The 18,770-nt window shown below is 36.0% G+C and overlaps 3 protein-coding genes across 4 annotated transcripts; 2 read left to right on the forward strand and 1 right to left on the reverse strand.

Moving 5' to 3' along the window:
* Positions 1-342: 342 nt before the first annotated feature.
* On the forward strand, positions 343-2,281 carry LOC145119605 (uncharacterized). Of its 2 annotated transcripts, XM_079055284.1 has the most exons (2): positions 343-629; positions 809-2,281. In XM_079055284.1, exon 2 carries the CDS (start codon positions 851-853, stop codon positions 2,102-2,104), a length of 1,254 nt encoding a protein of 417 aa, XP_078911410.1. In that variant the 5' UTR covers positions 343-629; positions 809-850; the 3' UTR covers positions 2,105-2,281. The 2 variants fall into 2 exon arrangements, with proteins under 2 accessions (XP_078911410.1, XP_078911409.1); XM_079055283.1 differs by having other exon boundaries at positions 343-2,281.
* Positions 2,282-15,968: 13,687 nt separating this feature from the next.
* LOC145121724 (uncharacterized) lies at positions 15,969-16,534 on the forward strand. The gene is made up of 2 exons (XM_079057427.1): positions 15,969-16,053; positions 16,140-16,534. The coding sequence occupies exons 1-2, from the start codon at positions 15,969-15,971 to the stop codon at positions 16,532-16,534; spliced, it is 480 nt and encodes a 159-aa protein (XP_078913553.1).
* Positions 16,535-17,492: 958 nt separating this feature from the next.
* Positions 17,493-18,369, reverse strand: LOC145121725 (uncharacterized). Its single transcript, XM_079057428.1, has 3 exons — positions 18,240-18,369; positions 18,018-18,173; positions 17,493-17,917 (listed from the first exon to the last, which is right to left on the reverse strand). Exons 1-3 carry the CDS (start codon positions 18,367-18,369, stop codon positions 17,493-17,495), a joined length of 711 nt encoding a protein of 236 aa, XP_078913554.1.
* Between the last annotated feature and the right edge of the window lie 401 nt (positions 18,370-18,770).

The following is an 18,770-nucleotide window of genomic DNA, read 5'->3' on the forward strand; positions in this document are numbered from 1 at the left end:
TAGGGACTAAGCGTGTAAGGAAAAACAGAAAGAGGGACGGTCCGAGTTAATTTTTGAAAATAGGGACTAAACACACTTTCTGGCATGTGCACGAGGGACGAATGGTGTAATTTACCCCATTTTCAAATATGAGCAATATTTAAATTTCTAGATATATATATATATATATATTTTTTATGAAAACCATTGTTGAGGCTTTGAGGTGAAACTAACCCCGAAATCTAAGATGAGGGGTGGAAATGAAAATATCTGTTGATTCGAGTCATACCGAGTCGACTCACAAATCATTTAACAGAGTCACATGCATATCAATGGGGTCCAATCAAACACATTGAAAGGAACCTTCCCCTCGCTCCCTTTACATAATTCACTCAAACTCAAACTCTCTCACTCATTCCAAAGCATCAGAATCCAGATCCATCTTTCTTCTCTATAGTTCCAATCTACACCGCCTGTAAGTTGTAATTCGTTTCTCTTATGCAATAATCTCGATTTCCAAATCATGTAAGGTGCAGAATGGATCAAACCTGGTTCGAGACGACAATGGGGAGGAGAATTCCGGTGAGGGCTTGGTTAGGGTTACAAAAATCTATAGTATTACTCGTGGGTGGAAATCACACCTCCTCCAGGTTTTGCACTCGCTAGATTTGTTCTTTTTTTAAACTTCGGTTGTTCAATTTCAATTTCTACTCTTGAATCTCTAGAGTTTACAAGTTACAAACGTTTTTACTTCAATCTGCTACGATTGTCAACAAACCGTGTTGAATTGCGAAATTCTGAAATGGATTTTAAGGTTCTGAAATGGCAGATCCTACGAGGGACTCTCGCCTGGCGTTTGATTCTCAGGGCCATGTTCTTCGTGTTAGCCATGGTTCTTCTCTCACTCACTCGTATCACCAACGAGATTCGAACAAACGAGCCAATCCTGCTAAATTTCGATAAATGTTCGTTAAACATCGGCTCAATCGCGAACGCACAACTCAAATCCTCTGATAAAGTCTCCATTCCGTGTGTGGATGGAATGAATCTGACTGTTAGTGTGATCAAAGAGCTGATGAACAAGGAAATGCTAAACATGGAAGCAAAATCCTTATGTGTAGGAGATGGAGCAGATTCAGTCGCTTTCACATTGCGAGAACTCGGATTCTCCAATGCAATTGGTGTTCACAGGAACCCTCTTCTATCCCTTCTACAGAAACAATTCCAACACAAACTAGACTTCGATTCCAATTCTTTCGACTTTGTGTTCTCTAGAACCCTAAACAGGGTCTCCGTTCCAGCTCTTCTTGTGCTAGAAATCGAACGCGTATTACGCCCTGGTGGTGTTGGCGCCATGCTCGTAGGCTCCTCCACCTTCCGTATGCTCAATCTAGTAAGATCTGCAACTCCAATTTCATTACTCTTAAGATCTTCCGAGATTCTTCACGTTTGTGGGATAGATCCCTTCACCCTAATCGTGTTCAAGAAACAATTAGACAGTGTCACCTTCTTTGAAAACTACAAGCTTCCTTCCGAATGTCCATCAATCTCAAAAAACAAACCTTTTATGCAATACATCGAGCCTCTTTCTGATCCAAATCTTTCATACTTACCCACATCTGTAAACATTTCATCAAGAAACAGGCTGATTAACATCAACATGGGGGGACACAAATTCGACCCACATTACCCAATCCATCCTGATTCTTTCAATGTTTATGTGGTTGATCACGACATATCTGCTCTCATCTCCCATGTGAAAAAACCTGGTGTAACATTCGTATACCACCCGGGTCTTACTGAAGAAGATAAAACAATTCCTAGTTTGATGTCTGCTGATTATCTTGAAGCTCCATTGCATGAAGAAGAGTTTGAATTCATTGATTGGTTTAAAGAAACAGCAAAAGATGGAGACTTTGTTGTTCTTTCGATGAATTCAGGAGTGGCCCAATTGAAGGTATTATTTGAGTTGTTTGAAAGTGGTGCCATTTGTCATGTTGATGAGCTGTTTTTGAGATGTGATGATGGTGTTGATTGTAGAAGTGGGTATTGTAAAGACTGTATGAGTCTTTATAATGGTCTGAGAAATGTTGGTGTGTTTGTGCACCGAATGTTGGATGAGTGAATGGGTAAGGTAGTAGTTGTGTGGGGTCAATAAGTCAGAGGTTAATAAGTACTATGTTGTATTGTTGTGAGAACCTCTGTGTCTGTTTGTGTTTGTGTTTGTAATTTTGTTTGGAGGACATGAATGTGTTTCATTTGTGTAATGGTTTATGTTTAGAAGTTATGTGTGTTTCTTTTAGTCTCTCATTGTTGCTTGATTAAAAGTTTATAAATGATTTGTATCTAAATTTATGATCTTACTTAAAGAAAGAGATATTTTGTTAAAAAAACAGGGTTAAGAATGCTTTATGATCTTACTTAAAGAAAGAGATATTTTGTTAAAAAAAACGGGGTTAAGAATGCTTGGATTATTGAGAGTCGTGAATTACACTTTTAGATTAAAACATTTCGATGATAGACTCGAAATCTCTAATCGGATAAAACTCAGTATGAGATCAAGAACTGAGAATGATGAATGTTATGTCTTGAATTGTACCAAAATAATGATTAAAAACGTGTATCAAGGAAAATCCATTTTTGGTTCAAAAGGGACGTTTATTTTGATGAATAAATAGAAATATTACTTTGTCATTTATATAAACTATTTATCCAATCATTCACTTGACTTTCTGGGTTATCGTTCAAGCGTGCGGCTAAAGCTTTCAATGGTATGCAGTCAAATGCTAGAAAATGCATTTGTAATTGAAAATATATCAACCAGTGTACAAAAAACTGACGAAAAACAGTCATAAAACAGTTTGATAACTATTAAAAAACTGCCACTAAACTGGGTTTATAATTAAGATTTTCATAAACCAGGTTGCCACCCCTTGGATCCCGCTACCACGGGCGCTGCTCCTAAACCCCCGTCAGGAATCCCCTAAATAACAGTGTACTTTAAATCTAAATAATCTCGAACAAGTATGCACTCCGCACCACCGTTATTTGTTCAATATTTATTAAGATTATATTGGTCAACAAGTTAATCTCATTAAACTTAAATAACATTGATGATACAAATCATCAACATCTTTTTGGTTTTTAAAAAAGATCATTGATATTTGATCCTGCCAAAAACAGGTTTGAGTTTGTGTGAAATATTTTTTCTAAATAATTATTTATATGGTTATCTTGATACATTAACTGTTTTGCGGATATTCCGCTAAACGGTTAAGGTGATCAATGAAATTTGTGACAATATATTTTTCGTAATGTAAAATTAAACAAGTTAACATAGATGCATCAAATATATGGATTAGAAAAACAACGTAGATTCATTTATTAATAAGTTCATATACATATTACCAAAATGAAAAACACAAATATAGGTATATCATCATCCATTTTTGCAACGTCTGGTGAGCTGTAAGGGATATTTTAAGAACAATGTTAGAAATTCAGATAAATATAGGTATATCACATCCATTTTTGCAACATGTTTTCACATATATCTGAGGATCAGGATAAAAATAGGTGTATGATAGAGCCGATGATACTTTGCTGGAATCAGAAGTTCGGCTCGACAAAGTAGATATGCGTGATGAAGAAGAACCGTTGGAAATAGAAATATAAGAAGGTGGACGGAAGGTGGTGTATTGACATATTCCTTTGTTGGTAATTATTCTACAAGTTTTGAACATATGTATCATCGTGTCTTGATCAAGAAATAACTAACACGTAACTTTGGTTAGTCAATATTAATATCCATTCAACGTTATATTTACCCAAAAAAATGTCCCACATGAACTCTCCTTGATAATTTGGAGTTTAAATTAATGATGAGATACGATACAGACAGTTGCATGAGAACGAACGCTTAATATATAATCTCGTGTATTACACAAGTTATTCGTGGTTTGCATTAACAGTTGTATGGGAAACAAACACTCAAATAAATAACCTCGTGTGCAACACAAATGATTAATGTGTATATGTCATTTTAAAGCACGCTAATGTGTTAAATGTTGTGTGATGTGGTACCTACAAAGTGTTTGCAAGGTTTTTCCTTTTCATTTTCTAGTCCTGAGAAAGCAAGTTTATTTCTTCTTTTTCTGAATGATTTTTTCATCTTTAGCAGGCTACCAAAGTAAGGATGACGTTGATAAGAAATGGTGAACGTAATTCCTAGATCCTAAATCCATTTCATGATGTTGGCCTCAGTCATAAGTGTGGAGAATTTCCACTGATTAATACTTGATAAAATGTTTGCTTGTATGTGAGGCTTAGAAGAAGTCAACCATAGAGACGTCAAAAAGTACAAACAAACTATTACACATGTGGAAGGTATCATAAAAGATATCGAGAAAAATAAGAAGTTAGTTACTAGCGTGAAAAAAGAAATTAAGGTTGTAGGAAAAAAATGATATATAATGCCCATATAGAAATTTTCCGACTGCTCAAATACTTCCACCACCGTCATAAAAAGGAAATTCAAAATCCATGACAATCACATACGAAACACCGTTATGAAAACTCTCCAACTTGCTCAAATACTTTCTAACAATTATTTTAAAATCCCACTAAATATATATATATATATATATTTTAAATATAAACATACAATGTCTACTGATCTCATTACATGATCCCAATAAATCTATGGCAATTGCGTCCGAAAAGCCATAATAGTGATATCGAGCTGACCATCTAAATGCACTATCGATTGGTGGTTCGATATTCAAACGCTCTAAAAACATATAAAGAAAAATACCATAATCTTCTAAGGGATCACGTGTTAGCCTCCCAAATATGGACCTTGAAACTCAATGTGGAGACATGATCAATGCCTCATGGAGACAATGCACTGTCGACTCTAACAAACTAAGCACATACTCTTAGAGTGCTAGAAATTCCGTTTGCAATCTCATACTAATGAATCCTTGATATTGTCATGTATTGTTAGAGTCCAAAAAATATAAATTCAACTCTTTTAGCAACCAATGAGTTTTTCGTATATATTGTCACTAGGTGTGAGACCCGTGTATTATACGGGTTGATTAATATATAAAATATCATGTGAAAAAAAATAATTTAAAATAACCACAAAATAACATGTGACCAAATAAATGAGATTGTAACTCATGACAAAAAAAAAATTATTTATTAGGATATATATATATATATATATATATATATATATATATATATATATATATATATATATATATATATATATATATATTAAGCTCCAAAATCTATATACAACTTTAACTTTTATGTTATACAAAATTTTAAATTTTAGAGTTGTTTATGATATTTATTAAAAATATAGTCATTTTATAATATATATTATGAAGAGTTGTTATTTTAGAATTTTCTTGTTTGAAAATGATAAACTTTATAAAAACTCAACTAGGCATGATATTCCTATATAAATAATTTGATTTAACCCCGAAAATTTAAAAAATATCATGTCTAAAGAAAGCAAGAATTAAAAAATTGCAACAAAATAGCTATTGATAAACTAAAAAATTAAATAAATAAAGTTAAAAACTCGATTTAATGATAGTTTTTATAACAATGATAAAAAAAATCAGATAAATAATAGATAATCGAACGTTTAACGGATACGTCTAACTAATTTTTATTTGAACATGTTTCAAAAAATAACATTTAAGGATCTAAATTATAATTTATTAACCAAAATATGTTATCATCTATCTAAAATAATCATAACATATTATTATTTATAAATGGATTTATAAATTTAAATTCTCACCAATTAATAGACGGTCTTTGCCATTTATTATCATATTTATTATATTTAATACTTTATATATATATATATATATATATATATATATATATATATATATATATATATATATATATATATATATTAGGTGACATTTTAATTTATGAAAATTGAAAAAAAAATCATAAATTGACATGTGAATATTATTTATTTAGAAAATACCATAAAATGACATGTGTCAACACTTATAAGACACGTGAAAATACGTGTACTCAATCAATCTCCTACGATGGCGGTGGAGGGTTTGTAACTCCAGCAAAATAGAGTTGTTTACATTTTAATGCATAATTAATTACATTTAATCTAATTATCAATTTAAATTTATAATTAAACTAGTTTTGAGACCCATGTATTACATGAGTTAATTTAAAAAAAAAAGAAGTTTAATATGAAGGTCTAAATAATTGAGAACTTTGAATTTATAAGAAAATAAGAAAAATAATGAATTATTAACATTGAAATGTTTTTTATCTTTTAAATTTAAACAAATAATTTAAACAAATAATTTAAATAAATAAACAAAAGAAACTAATTAATTTTAATTTAAAAATTTTGAAATTAGAAGGTAAGCTCATTAATAAAATTGATATCCATTTATTACTATATTTATTGTAATTATTACATTAAAATATTATATGGAATTTAATAAAATAGGAAAACCCATAAAATGACATGTGGAAAAAAAACTAATTCAAAATTACAACAAATTGACATTTGTCAAATTGAAGGAGAGCATGCCATGTGGCAAAAAATTTCTTTATTTATTAGGAAGGATACTCGAGATTTACAGTTCAAGTTATAATAAATAGAGTTGTTTACATTTTAATGTTAGAAGCATTTTAATCAACTTTTATACTAATTAGATAGAGGGGCAAAAGAGGAAAGTACAAAAACAGCTACAATTACAAGCAACTTACAAACATAAAAAGGGATTGATACACCTTTGCACCCAATTCAAACTAGACTTGTCCTGGTATGTTTAATCAATATAAAGACAATAGATTTGATGTTATAAGCGATGGGGAGATCCTAATTTGTTTGAAGAGCCAATCATACCTAGTTTTCCTTATCAACCACAATGTACCATATCATATGATTCTTATACTAACTAGATAGAATCATTTTAATCGACTTTATGTGTTGTCAATTAATTAGTTTGTTGAGTAATTATTTATTTTCATTAAATTGATTTTTAAGTAGAAGTGTAAATAATTTAACCCAAGTCTTAGTAAAGGATAAGGGTAATATTGCAAATTTTGGTTCTCTAAGAGCATTGGGTATGGGCCGGTGTTATAACGTCATCTTACATGACACATCAACCTTACATAACACCATGCAAGAAATGGTGTTCCAATGTTATAACTTATTAAGAGGTAGAAAATAAGTAGAGAGAGAAAGAGAGAAAGATGAAGGAAAATGATTTTGATTGGTTTTTAGTTCCCGTTTCAATAAGTGGTAACTGTCACGAGAAGTGTCATAACGAGCAGAAACGAGAAGGGGGGGGGGTGTGTTCCCACGTTATAACGCAGTTTTTTGCGTCCACCCCAGCCACAACGAGCACGAGATGTGCCCACACTGTATCCTCTAATTTGGTTAATTAAACTACCGATAAACGATAGTTGGTACTTATTAAAGGGAAAATACCGCAAATAGACAAAAAAATGGGGTCAATTTCTAAATTTAGTCATAAAAATAGATTTTTCCGAATATAGGCATACATTCCGCGGAGGACCCTCCGCGGAACCATGAAATCTCCGCGTAGAGGGGGTAATCTCGTAAATTCAACCCTTTTTTTTTGAGAAAAATGAAGGGGTCCTCTTTTGGTCCCCACTGGTCCCCGTTTCTCTTCGTCACTCCGCATCGGCTCGCATAGGCGTTCATCGAAGACTTCAAATCCGGCGACGACTTCAATTCCGGCGGAATACGCCGTGAAACGACTTCAAATCCGGTGAAATCGAGTATATAGCACTTGAAATCCATCACCGATGGACCGCGAATTCCCCGATCTTATGGCCGATGGATACGGTTCCCGGGTATTTCTCACATTCCCATCTAATTATTAATGTCGAAAATGTCGAATATGATTCAAATTAGAGGAAAACCCATTTTATTACATTGAAATAGTATACAAATTTAGAATTTTTAGGTTTACAAATCGCAGGAACGATTTTTGGGATGATCCATTCCGCGGAGGGGGACGTCAGTCCGCAGAGGGTGCTCCGCGGAGTGACGTGTTACCTCCGCAGAATGTTATAATCGAAGAAATGCAGGCCTCCGCGGAGGCTAGAGGTCACTCCGCAGAGAGGCCTCCGCGGAATGACCTCTAGCCTCCGCGGAATGACATTAAAAATGGTTTTTGCACAATTTTTTTTTCTGCTTTTGCTGGCTTATTGTTTTGTGTATTTAGTTATATATAAAAAGTATGTTGCTATTTATTTCATAAACCGAATTAGAAAAGTAATTTAGGAATCTTGTTTTTTATTTTCAGTTAGTAATGTTTTAAATGAAATAATATTTTTTTTTGTTGTGTAGCACGAAGATCTCAATCAAAAAGCGGATTTAACTTTGAAAGGCGTGGTGGGGACTATCATTAAAGACTATTTTCCGCGCCTAACACAATTACAACGAGTATTATTCGAAGCTTCCCCCTTTGGAATATCCCCTACTTGTGCATATGATGATGTTGCACGAAGTAAGGTGTCAACAAATATTTGAAATTGGGAGGTTTCTGTTTGATATAGAGGGGATCCAGTTGGGTTTTGGTGAAACTGAATATATTCTGATTTGTGGTTTAAAAGTTGGTCCTTATGTGGATTTACTCCATGACGAAAAGGGCCATTCAAATTCAAATCTCCGTGCTCGGTTGTTCCCAAATATTTCTGATGCACGTTTGCGGCTGAAAGATTTAGAAGACTTGATTATGTCCCCGAATTATTTGGCACTAAAAGATGAAGATGATGTGATGCTTATCCAACTTGTTTTAATGTTGAAGGGTCTACATGGACGGGACGTTAAAACGGGCATTCCTGCAGCAGTATTGAAACATCCCAAAAATACAACCCAAAAATTTTTCGTTTGAAAACTTTACTAAATCATAATATTAAATATTAAAAGATAAATCCATGCATCATGCGTCTCAAAATGTCGTAATAAGTTAATCAAATCAACTGATGTCAAAACATATCAAAATGTCTGAATAAAACTCCCAGGATAAACTGAAGCTGTGGTGTGTGTCATGCCATCATCCCGAGCTCTTCCCCTTACTAGCGGAAGTACCTGAAACCAAAAACTGAAACTGTAAGCACAAAGCTTAGTGAGCTCCCCCAAACTACCACATACCATACAATAACATATAAAGCAACTACTGGGCCTTGCCCACTGCATCGGACCGAAGTACGGAAACTGCATCGGACCAAAGTCCGGAACTATCCAGGGCCTTGCCCTCTGCATCGGACCGAAGTCCGGAACTAACCAGGGCCTTGCCCTCTGCATCGGACCGAAGTCCGGAACTAACCAGGGCCTTTCCCTCTTCATCGGACCGAAGTCCGGAACTAACCAGGGCCTTGCCCTCTGCATCGGACCGAAGTCCGGAAACCGACTGAACATAGCATAGCATAATGATAACTACTAGCATAAGCACATATATTGCATACTGCATCGTACCGAAGTCCGGAACACATAACACAAAGACATGCTTGAATCACAAAGACATCAAGCACACTGAACTACTGCATCGGACCGAAGTCCGGAACTACTGCTAACTAAACGGGCCGGCATTGTGGCCGTAGACCCGTTCCTACTGGAAGGAAAACTCACCTCGTAACGTTGGCTGCTGAGGTGCTAAATCTGAGACAGTCTGACTGCTGCTCCGGAACTCCCCGGCTACAAATCCCATAAACACTAGATCAAAAACTGATACTTATCTCAGGGTAAAATGACTATTTTACCCCTGGTCAAAGTCAACTTCCTGGTCAAAGTCAACCTCCTGGTCAAAGTCATCTTCCTGGTTGACTCTACTCGTCGAGTCCTACTATGAACTCGCCGAGTTCCCGGACTCACACTTCTCTAACTCGTGACTCGACTCGCCGAGTCGGGACGTGGACTCGCTGAGTCCCTCTACTTCCAGATCCTTGTTCTAACTCACTGAGTCCTCTTCCACTCGCTGATTCAACTCATAGTTCCAAAATCGGAGACATCGGGAGGATCTGCGCTCCGACTCGCCGAGTCCAAGAACAACTCGTCGAGTCCTATGCATGTCCTCACTAAACAGTTGATTCTAATCGATTTCAGTGCATCCAATTCATAGATCTGAGCTTCTAGGGCCAATATAACACGTAAAGTTGCCAACTTTACGTGCATGCATAGAGGTATGAAGCTAAAACACCAAAATAAGCTAGAAATGGGAAACTAGGGTTTGGAACAAGGCCTTGCTTTGCATAAAGGTAGCTACTTTGAGCTCCTGGGGCTCAATGATGACCAAATCTATAGCTCACTACCCTAAGGGAGCTCCAATCTCGAGTTTGGACCTTGAAATGTCCAAAAAGTGGCAAAACAAGCATATATGAAGTTCTACTAGGAAAATGATCAAGGTAGAGACTTTATTACCAAATGAAGTAGCAAATGGAAGCTAGCTTCTGGATCTCCTTCTTCTCCTTTGCACCTTCTCTCTTTCCTTCACTTCTACCATTCCAAGAATACACCAAAACACTCAAAATCAAGAAAGAATCACTCAAGCGCACCAATGGAGGCTAGGGTTTTGAGGGGAACGCTTTAAGGGTGTTGGAGGCTGGGATGAGGGCTATAAGGACGTTTAAATAGGGTACAAACCCTAAATGTTAGAGTTTCCTCCTGACTGGCCTACTCGTCGAGTCCAGGCGCGGACTCGCCGAGTAGATCACTTAAAACCCGCGTCCAACCTGGCATCTACTCGACGAGTTAGGGCTACTACTCGCCGAGTAGCTCTTTATAAAAGACTTTTAATAAATTAAGTACGTACTAGGAACGGGGCGTTACAAGTATACAAGCTTGCTGATAATATTGATGATTGGAACATGTATTACTTTTAAAACAGGCATTCCCGCAGTAGTATGCAATGCACTAATTATAATAGATAAATTGAAAATTGCAGGTTTGCATGGGGTACGAATTTCTGGAAATATACTTCGCGTATGATGTGTGGAATCTTTAAGAAAATAGAAGAGTTTAGAGAATTGAAGCAGGCCAATCCCGAATCGAAGAAAGTACACAAGTATACCGTTCCCGGTTTTATGCTTCCATTTAAGGTTACTTTCTAATGCATTTTAATAGTTATCATTGTTTAGTTTTTTATACTATAAAAATTTGAACTTCGTTTTGCATTATATAATAAGTTTGTATCATGACTTTTATAGTATAATAGAACGATACTTAATTTTTTTTCATAGATATGGATTTTGGAGACGTTCCCAGAGGCAACCAAGTTTTATATACGCACGCCTATAGAATTGCCACGGATGAGGGCGTGGAGAAGTAAAACACCGTTATCTTGGGTTCAATGTTGTCAAATAATGAACGTGTATGTGGTATGCTTTTTATATTAACAATCATTTATATTTACAAATTCCAATGTATTTTCATGTTAAACTAACAATCTGATTTTTGCAGCCTAACAACCAACCTATTAATGTCGTGGCAAACCCGGAGGAGCTGATGTTGCCGTTTTATGTTCGTTATGTCAATTGGACTCTTAACCCTGTAGAGTCTCCCCCATGGCAACATAGTCATGTCCGAAATAGTCCACCTCATGTTGCCTCGCCTGCTCGAAGAAGGATGTACAAGTCCGAAATACAAACATCTTCGACTGAATCTGCCACAAATGCTTCTTCCTTGCAACATCTTGAAATAGAAACAAGTTATATGTCAAACGACACATCAAGATTGGTAAAGAAGAAGAAGATGAGCACAAAGGCATTAGTGAAGCGTCTACTAGGCGTTGTGGCTGACTTAAGTTCTAAAGTAGACCGTGTATTACAGAAAAAAGATGAACCAGACACAAATGTTGAACCAGACAGAGGGTTTCGAGAGGAGGAAGAGGTGGAGGAGGAGGAGGAAGAAATGATAAATGAAGAGGAGGAAGAAAAATATTACCATGATACATATTTTGACTATGATGATATAGGTACTCATGGTTTGGAGGGGGAAATTGGGCCTACACCTACGCATGTTGAGCCGTCATCGGACGTGGGTGAACATCACACAAAAGAAATGACTCCTATTGTTAGGCCGCAACGAAAGAGGGGTGTTCTATGGTATCAGCGGACTCCGTTCACAGTGGTACAAAACTCATATTTTAAATTTGGTATATTTTTAAAATATTAACGTATTGATAATTATTTAACATGGTAATTTTTTAGTTGCAATCCACACCAAAAATGAAGAAAATCACCAAAGCAAAGAAAAAAAAAGTGGTGAAGAGTCCTGAAAAAGCAAATGAAGACATTGTGAATGAAGAGAGTATTGATGTTTCAAATCATCTCTTGCTCGACAGTGTTGAAGCTGCCAGTACGTTGAGTTTTTGGAGAGAATGGAATACGATCTCTTCCAACCTAATCACTAAACATAGGCTGTATATGCTCACACTAGATGTGGAGTTTTGGTCGAGGTTACTTGCAGTTACTGACGCTGGGTGGTTAATTTCTTCGGTAACATTCGTTAAATATAATTTTTAACTACATTTTTAGACGATAATTTATAAAAATAACTGTAACATTTTTCTCTTAAAATGTACAGCATATTGCGATATGGAGTGCATTGCCCATGGAAAGACGCCCGACGAACGCAAGGTGGACGATATTCCCTCAAGAACTTAATTTGAAAAACGGAAAAACATATTTTCTTAGGAATATAGCAAATGGTGTCGGAGGCCATCCTAAATGGAAGGATGTAGATATGGTTATTTAAGTTTATTAATTATTTATTTTATATAGGAACTGAATTAATGACTATAAAATTTGTTTTTGTTTGCAGGTTCTATTCCCCATAAACGTTCCTCATGCCCATTGGTTTTTGGCAGTGCTACATTTAGATATTTGGAAAGTACACATTTATGATTCAGTACGATGTATGAATTACTTCACAACGTACTTGACTGGTGGAGAATTCAAAAGTTTTGGGAATAGTATAATCGAAGAGCTAGATGTCATTGACTACTGGAAGGATTTCCCCGATGGACACAAAGACAACGCAGTTGTGGAGTTTATTGATATTGTAGACGCGCCACAACAAGAATATATTACTAATAGAGGGGATTGTGGAGTATTCGTAAGCATGTATATGGAAATGATTGCTTCGGGGGTACCGGTGAAGAGTGATAAGCCATGTAGAGATGCGGGATTTCTCTACAGAAATAGGATGACAAATATTTTTTGGGATACTAAATAACTTGATGTTTGGAAGTTTGTATACATTATTATGAAATACTTGTTTTTAGTAGTTTTGTTTATTATAAAAAACTTTTGTATCATATATTTTTTGAAACATAATTCACCAACATCTATTACGATACATTAAAAAGAAAACAAACATTTGAAATAACATAATAACATTACAGAAAACATTACAAATAAAAGATGAACGACTAACAAACATTATATAGAACATTACGAATAAAAGAGTCGTCTACATGAAAAAGGGTTTATTTCTAACCAGATTCCAAACGTCCGTATACTCGAACTCAGTTTCATCAAACTGGCACAGGTAATATCCGTTCACGTATTCAAGAAGTTCTTCATCATCAGCATCATAGCATCACATTTTCTCATAATTGTAGCATCGATTGTACCATGTGACTTTAGTCTTTAAATCCATGCATTTACTAACAATATCGGGTTTTAGTCGTTGATGTCCTTGTCCCACCTTATAGTTGAACAAAGCTACTAAGCGGGAGCATTCATCACCAAGAAGGCAATTAAGGGGAGCCAATACCGGCAGACCCTCGTAAACGGTAATCCAGCATCGTGTTAGGACCAACACCTCTGTTTTCGTCCATGGAGATGTACCATTTGTTGAAGCAGACGCATTAGACAGATTAGCTGCATTTAAAGACGTTGGTACATTGGATGCCATTTTGTGAAATGATCCCTTACCTCTAATTCGTACATATAGATACGTGCTTTACTATATATAAAAAGATAGGTAACGCGGTCTGACAAGTCAGTAATGCGGAATGACAAGTCAGTAACGCGGACTGACCATTCGCTTTGCGGACTGACAAGTCGGTAACACGGACTTACATGTCAGTAACGCGGACTGACGAATAGCTATGCGGACTGACAAGTCAGTAACGCGGAATGACAAGTCAGTAACGCGGAATGACAAGTCAGTAACGCGGACTGACCATTCGCTTTGCGGACTGACAAGTCAGTAACGCGGACTTACATGTCAGTAACGCGGACTGATGAATAGCTATGCGGACTGACAAGTCAGTAACGCGAAATGACAAGTCAGTAACGCAGACTGACCATTCGCTTTGCGGACTGACAAGTCAGTAACGCGAACTTACATGTCAGTAACGCGGACTGACGAACAGCTCTCTACGGAGTTGAAGGGTCTATATATTGTCATGGATGATCGTTAGATATTTGCGGAATGTCATGTCTATATAAAACGACAAAAAATTATGTATCACTTCATCTAGTCTATTTTAGTTCATATACTTTGTATGTTTTACAATGGGTTCAAACCCATGGACCGCTAACGAGTATTTGTTTCTAACTCGTGCATATATTAATGTCTACGAGAACACCATTTTGGAGGATATAATGTTTTGGGTCTTATTAACGAATACCTTCAACACTGACGCTGAAACCACCATAGAAAACCATCGCAACACGCTTGATATAGCTGCAAAATGGTATGAATTGAAAACAGAAGTTGTGTTATTCAACGATCTTTATAATAAGATTGAAGACGATCGTGTGAATGATACTGAGGAAGACATCTTGGAGGCGTCTAAAGAAGAATACAAATCTATTAGCAACAGACAGAGTTTCGAGTATGAAGCCCCTTGGAATCTTTTGAAAAATGTCCTGTTTTTTTAACTAGTACTGCGTTTTGTATTGTTCTTGCATTGCTTTATTTATATGTAATTTGGTATTTATCCTTTATTTTTTGAAACATAATTCACCAACAAATGTTACGAAACCATACATTCAAATAACATAATCTGACAAACAGGTTACGCGGACTGACAAGTCAGTAACGCGTACTGACAAGTCATTTACGTGGACAGACAAGTAAGTTCTGCGGAACAATGTATACTAATTCCTTTTAAATTGGACAAGAGTTTTCATTTTTACAAGGTTTCTAAAGTTGTGAAAATGAGTTCAGTCAATCAGGTATTAAGAAAAAGTTTCTCCAACCTACCGACTTTTTTCCATAATCTGCAAAGAACCAATCCTAACACCTTCACATACATTACGAAAGATCAGTACAATCATTTCCAAATTTGTTTCATGGCATTGGGATGTGTGGTATGTAATCCCTTAAAGTAAATAAATATTTAGTTATTTCAAGTTGTTATATGCCTAATATTTTTATCTTGACTTACAGATTTGTACGTTTCTCACGTCTATGATACCAATCATATTCGTTGGTCAAGTACCTCTAATTGGGGCGTATGTAAGATCCATGTACATTGCGGTTGCTTTAGATGGAAATCATGAACCCCTTCTCATAGCGTTTGCTTTGGGAACCATAAACCGTGACAATTCATGGTTATGGTTCATGAGGAGGCTTAAAGAATGTTTATGTGACAATACAGAAGTTGGTTTCATAAGCCATATGTCTGATTCCATAGACTTTGCAGTTCAAAGAGTCTACCCTGATTCATATAAAAAATATAGCTGAGAAAATACGCGCTTCCACCGGAAGCAATACAGTCGTAGAGCAGTTGTTCTAGAAGACTTGTAAAGCGTATAATTTGTCTCATTTTTATGCATGTTTGAACAACTTAAAAAATGAGGTTAATGGGAATGATCTTCATTGGCTTGACAATATTCCCATTGCAAAATGGTTACGGGCTTGTTTTCCAAGAGTATGTTTCAATGTTAAATTCATTGACATTCCCGTTGTTGTCAATTGGTTAAGAACAAACATGCATGAGTTTCCAATAACAACAATCATTGAAATGGTCCATGACTCGATGCAAGCAGTGTATCTTCAACGTGCTGCGTTTGGAGGTAATTATAAGTTATGACATCACTCAAATGGTCAATTGATATGTTATTATACGTTATGACATCATAATTTTTGTTTTTTGATTCAGTTCATTTCACATGGGATTTTCATGGTCTTCTAACCCCTTATGCACTTAAGGTGATTCATAAAAGATTTATCCACTCGGATGGTTGTAGGATTACGCATATTGTTGGCGACAGATATGAAGTGAGTAAGTATTCAACAACAGAATCTGTCCAATTAGACCGTGGTATTTGTAGTTGCGGTAAATGGCAAAAATGCGGTATACCTTGTGAGCATGCTATAGCTTCACTACAAAGACTTGAAATTGCAGAAATCCAGCAAATGGTAAATTTAAAGTTAAGTACCGCGGTGTATCGAAATGCTTATCAAACTGAGACGGTCAATCCTATTCCAACCCTTAGGCATTGGGAAATACCAGTTGAAAGTGTTGTGGTCTTACCTCCACGACAATTCAATTGAACTGTATTGTATGGATCACAACGAATATTAGTTTGTATTCAGTTCTATGTTAACCATAGTTGTAATGGTCTGTTGGCGTTCTTTAGTTTTTAATAATAAAATATTTACCTTTAAATAAATAATTGTATTCCCATAATTGTAATGTATGGATGACAACGACTAGACAAACAGCTCTGCGGACTGACAAACATTATTGCAGACTGACAAAAAGCTCTGCGGACTGACAACAGCTCTCTGCGGAGTGGAAGGGACTATATATAGTCATGGATGGTCGTTGGATTTTTGGTATAGAGTTATAATTTTTTTTAAAATTTAAAATGAGTTCATCTTCAACTTTGTATATTTGCTCGTGCAACGAAGTTGATTGTTTCTATTGTGATCCGATCGACCCTTTTCTTGGCCCATCACCAAATTTAAGAGAGTCGTATATGTCTGAGGAGACTTTGCAACAACTACAACTGAAGAACAAAAAAAAAGATAAAGACTCATCTCGAGCTCTCACTGAACGTTGTGACCTCATTGCGGCGGAGTGCAAAGAGGTTGAGGAAAGGATGACGATTACTAAAAAAATCAAAGATCATGAGGAATGGATAAAAAAACTAAGAAGAATATCAAACTGTCTGAAAAATGGCTTGCTGAAAAGGATGCAGAAATGATAGAACTTGAGAGCCAAAAGGATCGTATGGAAGATAAAATAAGAATTAAGGACGACTACATAACAATGGAGAAAGAAAAGTATCCTTTGCAATTCCCTTAAGTTAATTAATGTTGTTGTACGTTTACTATATGTTTCTGGTTTGTTGAATGTATTATCTTCGAGTATTAGTTATTATTTTACTAGTAATGACGCACTAATATAATCATAATATTACCCATCATCTTTAAAATAAACACACCATTTCAAAGTACACAAATTAATGTCCTCTAAAACAAAACATAATTAATTATAAATACAACATCAATCATTCAAATCAAACGTTGAACAATAGTCTTCTCTCTGCGTCCCACTCGTCCAACGCGTCTCTTGTGTCCCGTGCGTGTCTAGCGTCTCCTGAGTCCCTTCTGTCCCTTTCCCTTTCCCTTTTGTGTTACTACCTGATGCCGCACTACTTTTTGTAGCCTTTTTTTGTTTCTTTGGGACCAATGCCGGACAAGTCGCTGCATTATGTGTTGTACTATCACATCTACTATACCTTCTTACTATAGGTTCCTCACCTTGTGACGGGATACGATTTCTGTTTCTCAATCTACCAGCTTGACGTGTATCCATTATCGGGGGTTTAACAACCATCATCTCAGCAGGAATCTCCCAATCACACGGTTCTGGAAGGGGGTAAACCGGCTCCTCATACGTACTTCGGTACGTTTCCATTTTGTAAGCATCTATAGCCAGATGTCCGAAGTTAGTTTTTTTTCAAGTGCTTCAAGACCATTATGACATGACCACAAGGCAACCCAGTTCCTTCCCAATATTTGCATGTACAAGTCTCTTGCCTCAGATCAACTATGCCACCATGTTTGAAATCATGCACTTGATATATTGCATCTGAAACACCAGAAACGGACCATCCTGTCGTACGCTCTTCATTTTTACTAACTACTTTTTCAGCCCACTCGGTTAGCACTGTTAAACGTTTCCCTGTAAAGAAGATATATATAATTAACTTATTATTCGACCTAATTAAAGTCCAAATTGAATTCATACCTCCTTCGATGCGACGCTTGTTACACCATTCCTGTGAAAGACGACGGAAGAACTCAAGAAGGGGTATTATAGGCATCTTCCTTGCATCTACAGATAAAGCATTCATGGACTCTGCACTGTTCGAGGTCATGTAATCGTACCGTTTCGACAGCGAATATGCTCTAGTCTATTTAGCACGGGGAATTTCACTTAGATACGCTGCTACTTGCGGCCTAGTAGAACTAAATCTATACCACAATTCTTCAAAAATATTTCTTTTGTAAGCTTTCACAAGCCTCCAAAACAACACTTTTGTTTTATCATTTTTCTCAAACCTGTGTACTATGTTTCCTAGTAGATGAAAAGCACACAAGCCATGATGAGCATGTGGGAAAACATTTTCAATACTAAGCCGTATTGCATCGGTCTTATCAGTTACAAAAGTTAATTCTTGACAATCACCAACACATTCATACAACTTTTCAAGAAACCATGTCCAAGTAAGACCACTCTCTTTTTTGCGTATTCTATGCGCAAGGGACAGTATCTGGT

This window comes from Lactuca virosa, chromosome 6 (assembly GCF_052849685.1).
Source record: "Lactuca virosa cultivar CGN04683 chromosome 6, Lactuca_virosa_CGN04683_v6, whole genome shotgun sequence".
Classification (NCBI taxonomy): domain Eukaryota; kingdom Viridiplantae; phylum Streptophyta; class Magnoliopsida; order Asterales; family Asteraceae; genus Lactuca; species Lactuca virosa.

What these genes read in the sequence shown, in the direction of transcription:
- LOC145119605 (XM_079055283.1), top strand. Translation starts at nt 782, where the DNA reads ATGGATTTTAAGGTTCTGAAATGGCAGATCCTACGAGGGACTCTCGCC.
- LOC145121724 (XM_079057427.1), top strand. Translation starts at nt 15,969, where the DNA reads ATGCATGAGTTTCCAATAACAACAATCATTGAAATGGTCCATGACTCG. An exon ending in TCAACGTGCTGCGTTTGGAG is followed by an intron (nt 16,054 to 16,139) that starts GTAATTATAAGT and finishes TTTTTGATTCAG; the next exon opens with TTCATTTCACATGGGATTTT.
- LOC145121725 (XM_079057428.1), bottom strand. Translation starts at nt 18,369, where the DNA reads ATGACCTCGAACAGTGCAGAGTCCATGAATGCTTTATCTGTAGATGCA. An exon ending in CAAGCGTCGCATCGAAGGAG is followed by an intron (nt 18,174 to 18,239) that starts GTATGAATTCAA and finishes TCTTCTTTACAG; the next exon opens with GGAAACGTTTAACAGTGCTA. An exon ending in TGATCTGAGGCAAGAGACTT is followed by an intron (nt 17,918 to 18,017) that starts GTACATGCAAAT and finishes ATCTGGCTATAG; the next exon opens with ATGCTTACAAAATGGAAACG.